This window comes from Bos mutus, chromosome 17, assembly GCF_027580195.1.
Source record: "Bos mutus isolate GX-2022 chromosome 17, NWIPB_WYAK_1.1, whole genome shotgun sequence".
Classification (NCBI taxonomy): domain Eukaryota; kingdom Metazoa; phylum Chordata; class Mammalia; order Artiodactyla; family Bovidae; genus Bos; species Bos mutus.
The window spans coordinates 3,359,403-3,367,513 of NC_091633.1; the positions used below are offsets into that span (position 1 = coordinate 3,359,403).

Here is an 8,111-nt window from a genome sequence, read left to right on the forward strand (position 1 = left end):
CACAGTTCACAGACCCCACTGTGGACAGAGGCGTGGACTTGCTACCAGGAGAGGGGTCAGGGTAGCACAGAGAGCCTAGCCTAGGGCTGCAGCCAAGAGTCAAAAGGTGCCCCTTGGCATCCACCGATGCCCAGCCACAGTCAATGGGCAGGAGCCCTCCAGCTCCCAGCTTCCGGGTGCCCAGTCTCACTCAGGGGCCAGGCGCTTTGTTCTGAGTGTCCAGGAGGTGAAATGGGGAGAGAAAGAGACCCTGCTTAGCCTTGGCCAACGGGCACCCCCATTTCAGCTGTGGTCAGCGAGCAGCATAGCAGCAGGAAGACGGAGGCCTGCAAGCTGCCCACTGTGTGTGAAGGGGGGGACCCAGACTTTGCGGAGAAGCAAGACCTGAGCAACCCACAGAAGCCTCCTGGGGGCAGCCATAATGAGGAGACATTGCCCCCTCCCCAGCCTCCTTAAATTGGCCCAGAGGACGCTGAGGAAGGAACGAGCCTCACCTGGAGCCCACACGGGAGCCCAGGGCCCGGCCAAGCTGGGCCAGGCTGAGCACGTGCACGTTTCCCCACCCCAGGTCCCCACATCCTCCTGCCTGCAATGCCTCCTTTTAGAAAATGCTCTGAAGCCTCCTCACTCACGTGAGATTTAGTGAGAGTTAACTGCTCACGGAAGGCTCATCGCACGTGGACTTCACTTTCTCATCTGTGGGATGATAACGGTGGCACCAGGTGCCGAAAAGGCCGTGACAGAGTTTCCGTAACACAGCGCCTGGCATGTAGGAAGCACTCCGGCTGTGTTCTCTGTGGGTGTCATTTGATGATTCTTGTCCAAGGAGAGGGGCTGCATGATGATGAGGTGGGGAAGGTGGCAGGGAGGGTTCAAGGAGCAGGTACCATTAGAGATGGATCTTGAAGGCTGAGAACAGAGGGAAGTGGGGGTGGGGAGGGCATTCCCAGCAGGCAGCATGACCTGAGCAAAGGCTCAGAGACTGGAGGGTTCAGGGGAAGGCAAGGACAGAGGTGCAGGGTGTGTCATGGTGAGAAATGAGACTGCCTCGGCGGGGAGGCTCTGAAATCTGGGATGTTCAGACTGGATCCCGGGGACTTCCAGGAGTCATAGAAGATACCAGGACACAGAAAGGACTTGGGGAGACTCAGTAACAAGCAGGATCAGATCGGAAGAATGCTCCTTTACGCACTGGGGCTTTAAGGAGTGCCCAAGACTTTCTCGCATAAAAATAAAACCATGACGATCATCCTCAGATGCACATCTTCAAATCACCATCCAATTATTTCCTCTGAATAAATCCTTAGGGCTGGAGTTCCTGAACCGTATAATTGGCATACTTGCTCTCTAAATTACTCATCTGATGGCACAGTCACCAATTGTGTGTTCTTGAAGTGTCTTGCCTATTATAGTCATAATACTGATTAAATAGCCCCCTCTGTGAGACCCACTCTGGCCGAATTTGCAAGCCGTTTCTCCTGTAACCCTCTCAGCAGCTTCAGAGGGTCGTTACGGAGTATTGCACAGTGAAGGAACCAAGACTCAGAGAGGTTAGGTAACTTGCCCAAGGTCACACAGCCTGTGAGTCAGCTCTGCATCTGAGTCTATAGAGAGCCATGGGCTGGAAGGCAGTAGGAAAGGGGGATGGGGGAGATGGGGGGTTCAAGGGACTCCCGCTCCAGGAAACAGAGACCCGACCACAACGTGCTTGTAAAGAGTAAATACGCCACATCACAGGAAACACTTAGCATGGGTTCAGGCCGACTAGGGGCGATTCAATGACATGTATGCTTCTCAGTAATCTTGAAAGTGGTTTGAACCAGCCAAGGTGGGCGGATTGGGAGGTGCTGCCTCCTCGTGGTGGTCCTGAGCATTGCATGAAGCGGCCACTGGGGGACCTAACTCCCAGCGTGCCCCAGGTCAAAGGCCACCAGGCCCCCCGGGGTGGGAAAAGACATCTCCCCCAACCCCATCCGGGGTCTGCCTTATCCTCTTAGGCCCCAGGAAAGCAATTTCCTATTACACCCAGCATCTGCCACCTCCAGTCCGGTTGACCGACCTCTCTGTCTGTTTCCCATCAAATAGGATAACACAAGTTAGTCCAGTCACAAAGAACTGTCCCCTGCCCCGGAAAGAGGCAGCTGGAGACAGTGTTTCCTACCTCTAGAGGGCTGGGGTGCTTGGGGGAGGTGTTCCAGCTCCATGGATGCCCGCTACCCCAGAGAAGAGTTGCAGATAAATACAGGATGCCTCGTTAAATTTGAATTTCAGATAAACAAGGAAGAACTTTTCAGTGCATATACATTCCATGCCATATTAGGGACATACTTGTACTAAAGTCTTATTTGTTGTTTAAAGCAAACAAATTTAATGGCGCATCCTGTTACTTTATTTGTTATATCCAGCAGCCCTACCCTGCAGCATTCAGAGCAGAACTGGGAGGGGCAACGGTCCATTCTGTGCCTGGTGCTCTGGGCCTCCCAGGTCAGCTCTCACAAACTGGTAGGAGTCTGCTGACCCTACCTCACCGAGGGGGGCTTCCCTGGTGGCTCAGCTGGTAAAGAACCCCATCTGCCAGTGCAGAAGACTCAAGAGACTCAGGTTCGATCTCTGAGTCGGGAAGATCCCCTGGAGAAGGAAGTGGCAACCTGCTCCAGTATTCTGGACTGGAAAATGCCATGGACAGAGGAGCCTGGTGGGCTACAGTCCATGGCGTGACAGAGTCAGACACAGCTGAGCACATACGCATGCGTACACACACTGGGGCCACTGAAACGCCCGCTGGCTCGGAGGCACAGAGCTGATGTGTGCAGGGACCTAGGGAGCACTGGGGCTGCAGCTTCTAGGACAGATGGAGGCCCTGGCCCTAGGGACTCACATGGGGTGAGGTGGGGCTATAAGCACAGCAGTGGAGGGAGTCCCGAGGAGGTTGTGGAGACAGAGGTTATCTTGAGGGGGTGAACCAAGGGAAGACTGGGCTGCAGTCAGGCTCAGATAGTATCTGCCCAACAGACTCCCCTCCTAGTGTGTATCTTAGGAGACTTGCAGAAAAAGGACAATGCCCATCCCAGAGGAGGCTGGCAGCACCAAGGTGGAATTCCAGGCACGTGCAGGGGACCACTGGTGGGCAGGGAGGTACCAGACAGGCCCACTGCTGGCCACTGTGAGCGGTGCATTCCCAGAGACACCAGCCTCCACCTCTGAGGCTCCCGCCCTGCTCCCCTTCACCACATCCCTGCTCATCCCCAACAGAAACGGAGAAAACTCAACTTCTTGAGGATTTATTGGACTGAGAGCTGGCATGCCGTCCAGCCAGGCGCCAGCAGGCCTTGACCAGGAAGGGGAAGAGAATCTGTCCTCAGGGTCCCCGCAGGTGTATGCCTGTTTCTCTGAGTGACTTGCTGCTCCGCCATCAGGGTGACCTGGCTGAGCCTTTGGGAGTCCTGGGTCCCCAGCTTGCTAAGTGATCTTGGCCATGCTCCTCGCCTTGTCTGGGCCTCAGGTGCTTTACCCTCCATGGGAGGATGTTATTGTCCTGTCAAGGGACGGGGCTGGGCCCACTCAGTCCAGTCTGGCTCAGTATCACAGATTCCACAGGAGCGGACGGGCTTCAAGTCCTGTCTGTGGGTCACTGCAGCTGCTGCTCTGAGGTCTTTGTCTTTCGGGTTCCAAGCAGCTTAAACCCACTCAGGTGCCAGGGCTTTGGACCCCAGAGAGCGAGGCATCCGCATCCCCTGGCAGGAGGAAGGAGTGGGAACAGAGCAGGGAATGGGCTGGCCCACAGGCCAGGGATGGCGGGGCAGGATCAGGAGGAGCTGGGCTTCTCCACTGAGGGGTAGAGCTTGCGCAGGCTGGAGTCCAGGAGGAAGTCCACCGACCTGTGGGGCAGTGTAGGGTCATGACCCAAGCTGACCAAGGGATGCTAATGGGGGAACGGGAGGCAGGAGACCAGGGCTAGGAAAGGAACTCCTGGACACAGGGAACAAGTGCCATCCAGGTGGCGGCCATCACCCTCTTCCTTACCCAGTTGGGAAAACTGAGGCCCAAAAACATAAAAGATTCATGCAGGGCCTCAGGGTCAGCTCTGTTCCCGTGGGGAAAGACTCTTCCTCCCCCTCCATGTTGGTCTGGTTCGGTTGGTCCCCTCTCTGGTTCTAAGGGCAGGCACATGACCCAAGCCTGGCCAATCAGAAAATGGAAACTGGCTCAGGGGTGGGCACCCAGTCCGGGATGGACCAATGACAGCCTTCCCTGGGATTTTTGCTGTCACTATTAAGACGCCTCCTATGGGCTTGCTAAGCTGGTGGGAGGGGAGCTAGGAGTTGCTGGGAGCCATCTCTGCTCCTGCTGCTGCTACTGCTGCTAAGTCTCTTCAGTTGTGTCCAACCCTGTGTGACCCCATAGACGGCAGCCCACCAGGCTCCGCCATCCCTGAGGTTCTCCAGGCAAGAACACTGGAGTGGATATCTCTGCTCCTAAGAAGAGGGAAAGTGACTAAAGCCAAGACGGGATAGGGTGGGGAGAAGACCAGCAAAGAGACCTACACGCCTAAGAGCATCAGTTGGTTTCTTGGTCCCAAGCAGCACAACCTTGAACTTTTCAGTTACATGAAACAATCAATTCCTATTTTACTTAACCCAGTTTCAGATGGACTTCTGTCACCAAAACTTCTCAAAACCCATCCCTTCCAGGGTGCACCTGTTCCTGCCTACCTCTGGTTGTTTTCTGAGTTTTCTTTCTGGGAACTGACTTGTCCTGTGTCCCCTACTCTCATGGCACCTCCTACCTTTACTGCCGATGTACCTGCCAGATCATACGACAAGGGCCTAGACCGCCCTTTCCATCTCAGGAGCCGCAAGAGCAGCGCTGCCTCTGCCGCAGGCGTTACACTCCACCCCTCCCAAAGCTCAGCTCTGGGGGGCGCACCCACCTGTCGATGGGGTGGATGATGACGGGGATGGCGAGCAGCCCCAGTGTGGTGGTGGTCCACTTGCGGACAGCCAGAGGCCAGCGGGTGGCAGTGCTCAGGATGTAGAGGGAGGCCGCACACACGCGGTTGATAGTGAAGCCTGGGATGGCCACAGAGGCCAGAGCCTGCCACACAAAGGTGTCCACCACGGCCACGGTCACCCTGCTGCTGCGGCCTGCCTCAGGGCCCGGTACCTGGTGGGCATAAGAGACACTTAATCCAGCAGGGGCAGAGGCGGGAAACCCTGTGGACAAGGGGCATGAGACTGGACCAGGGAGAGGGAAGGGAAGTGGGGGTTGGGGACAGAGCCACATTAGCGTTGGGTTCTGGACTGTACCAATTCAGGGCTGAGTGTGGACTCACATCCACGACCAGGGTATAGACTATGTCACCCACAGGACTGGGGGCGGGGGTCACTACCCTACAAAGGAGAGGGTAAAGAGTGTGCCAGGCCAGGCTGTGGGAAGTGGACTGTCCTATAAGGGACTTAACCATGTGCAAGGCTGTGGACTGACCACAAGGGGGTGCAGGCCAGGGTGAGGGGTCGCGGGGCAGGTTAACACTCACATCTCTGGCTTTCTTGCCCTTGTCAATGGCATCGGCCAGCACGTAGGAGCTGGACACACCGTAGCTCAGCCACACGACAGCTGCCGGCACCAGGGAGCGGAAGGCCTCCCCCACCTCATTGGCGTAGCCTGGTGGGGAGAGGCTCGTCAGTTCCTGAGCCCTTGGGTTGCTCCACAAGGGGGCACTGGAGCCAGCTGGTTCTTACCTCAGCCTTCTGAGGAGCGGCTGGGTGACTGTGCTGATAGACAGCGATCTTACCCCTCTGAGCTTCCGTTTCCCAGCCTATAAAATGGTACCCATGATGCCCACCCCAGCTGTCCTCTTGTGGAAGAGCTGAGCACAGACACCTTTCTCATCACTCACCTGCCTTCACAGTGTGGGTTCGAGAAGCATTTGAGCTGGTGGGCACAGAGGCAGTGAGAGAGACGAAGGGCTGCCCCACTGACCAGGCACTCACCACATGCCCGGCCTTTCTGTACCTTATCTCATTCTACCCTTACAACTACCAGGCAATGAGAGAGACCCAGGGTTCACCCCTTTACCCTGAGGAGTAAACAGGCTCAGATGCAGCCAGTGAGGAGCCAAGATGGGAGTCCTAATGCCCTGACTCCACAGCCCCTGGGGGCATGCCAGAGAGGAGAGCTCGCTCACCCGTCCTCTGAGCTGGACTGCAGCTTTCACCTGGGAGCTGCTGCTGCTGCTGCTGCTAAGTCGCTTCAGTTGTGTCCGACTCTGTGCGACCCCATATACGGCAGACCACCAGGCTCCCCTGTCCCTGGGATTCTCCAGGCAAGAACACTGAAGTGGGTTGCCATTTCCTTCTCCAGTGCATGAAAGTGAAAAGTGAAAGTGAAGTCGCTCAGTCGTGTCCAACTCTGTGCGACCCCATGGACTGTAGCCCACCAGGCTCTTCCATACATGGGATGGAAATCCACCTGGGAGACTGACCAGCAAAAACCCCAAGGGCAGGGCTGGGCAGCCCGGAGCTGTGTGACCCTGAGCAAGTTCAGAGCCCTCTCTGTGCCCAGTCTCTGCCCCCGGCTGAAAGAGAACTAAAGATCCTCCCACCATCTCCAGGTCCCTCACCGGCCTCTAGCAATTCCCGCTTCCCTAGCCACGTGGTGTGGGGGTCGCTGTGCCCCTTGCCCGGAGCTCACCCAGGTACCGCACCCACGTGTCCCGGAAAAGGTCGCGCTCGGCCCCCCGCGAGAGCGGCTCGGACATGGCGCTTCCGCCAGGGTCTCAGCCGCTGCTGCAGATCCTACCGCCTCGGCTTCCACCAGCTCTCCCGTTCGCCGCGGCGGGACCGGCCGAAGGTCCCGGACTGAAGGACAGGTCGTGCTCTCCCCGCCAGCAGGGAGCGTCTGCAAATTCCTCCGCACACCGGAGCCCCTCTCCTTGGCTTGGGTTTTACAGATTAATTTTCTTCACGGCTTTCTCTGGAGTTGAGAGATCGGCACCATCCTCTTCCACCACTAACTGTGGTGTTGGAGCCAAAGAAAGGCGATTCAAATACGGGATGCTGCGCAGCACAGCTATGTGACCTTGGGCAAGAGCCTGTAACCTCTCTGAGCCTCGCTTTATTCATTTGTTAAGTGAGGAACAGGACAGGTTTACTTCTGGGACGATTTCCAGGATTAATTACACAGTCATCGCTGATTGAATTTACTACGGGCCAGACCATTGGCTAAAGAGTAGATGAATTGCTTCTTTTAAACCTTCCCACCAGCCTCCCCCACCCCCATCCCACTCCATTTTGCAGATGAGGAATAGAGACAGAAAAAATAGATCACTTCCCCAGGACAAAAAACTGCTGAGTAGTGAAACCGGCATTTGATTCCAGGCAGCGCAGCTCCAGTTCCCATGCTCCTAAGGCAGGGGTGGTGAACGGTGAGAGCCCCGCTGAGGAGGGTGTTTGAACCTTTTTTTCCCGGCTGTGCCGGGGAATGTGGGATGTTAGCTGCACAAGCAGGAATGGGGCCCACCCGCTACAGTGAAGTGTGACAGAGTTTTAACCACTGGACCCCCAGCGAAGTCGCTGCTTGAACTCGTATTGGAGACCCTTCCCCGCAGGGCCCGTGCTCTCAAGCACTGGGGTCTCACTAGGCTGCCCTCCTTCCGGGCAGGACCTCGAATGAACAATAAAGGAATGAGGCCAGGGAAACAGAGTTGGGGTACAAAACTTCGGGGAAATGAGCGGAACAGAATCCCAGGACATGGGGTTATTGATCACTAAAGAGGAAACTCTTCGCCACCTGGACCCGTTTACCCACGTGAGGAATAAGCGCAGTTCACTAAAGCTCTGTGACTCCCTTGGGGAGCGGGGTTGGGTATCCGCAAACAAAGGCATAGCCTTTCAACACAGGCACTCCTGGGTTCAAATCCCAGTTGTGCCACCTATGAACTGTCAGCCAGGTCTGAAGAAATGAAAAGTAGCCAATATTTACTGAGCGTATCAGGCTTTCTAAGCGCTCTGCATCTATGATTGTTTCCTTGAATCCTTGCAGTAACTCTTAAGAGGTAAGCACAGGGCTGTGGCCTGGTACCCAGGAAATGCTCATTAAAGAATTCGCTT

General features: G+C 56.1%; 1 protein-coding gene across 1 annotated transcript; it reads right to left on the reverse strand.

The window, feature by feature from the left end:
- Positions 1-3,673: 3,673 nt before the first annotated feature.
- Positions 3,674-7,107, reverse strand: MTFP1 (mitochondrial fission process 1). Its single transcript, XM_005887519.3, has 4 exons — positions 6,694-7,107; positions 5,537-5,664; positions 4,931-5,163; positions 3,674-3,878 (listed from the first exon to the last, which is right to left on the reverse strand). The coding sequence occupies exons 1-4, from the start codon at positions 6,758-6,760 to the stop codon at positions 3,806-3,808; spliced, it is 501 nt and encodes a 166-aa protein (XP_005887581.2). The 5' UTR covers positions 6,761-7,107; the 3' UTR covers positions 3,674-3,805.
- Positions 7,108-8,111: the final 1,004 nt, after the last annotated feature.

Excerpts from the sequence above, each read along its gene's own strand:
- MTFP1 (XM_005887519.3), bottom strand. The coding sequence starts at position 6,760 with ATGTCCGAGCCGCTCTCGCGGGGGGCCGAGCGCGACCTTTTCCGGGAC. Across the intron at positions 5,665-6,693 it reads CACGTGGGTGCGGTACCTGG|GCTACGCCAATGAGGTGGGG; the intron begins GTGAGCTCCGGG and ends TCTCCCCACCAG. Across the intron at positions 3,879-4,930 it reads ATCATCCACCCCATCGACAG|GTCGGTGGACTTCCTCCTGG; the intron begins GTGGGTGCGCCC and ends ACTGCCCCACAG.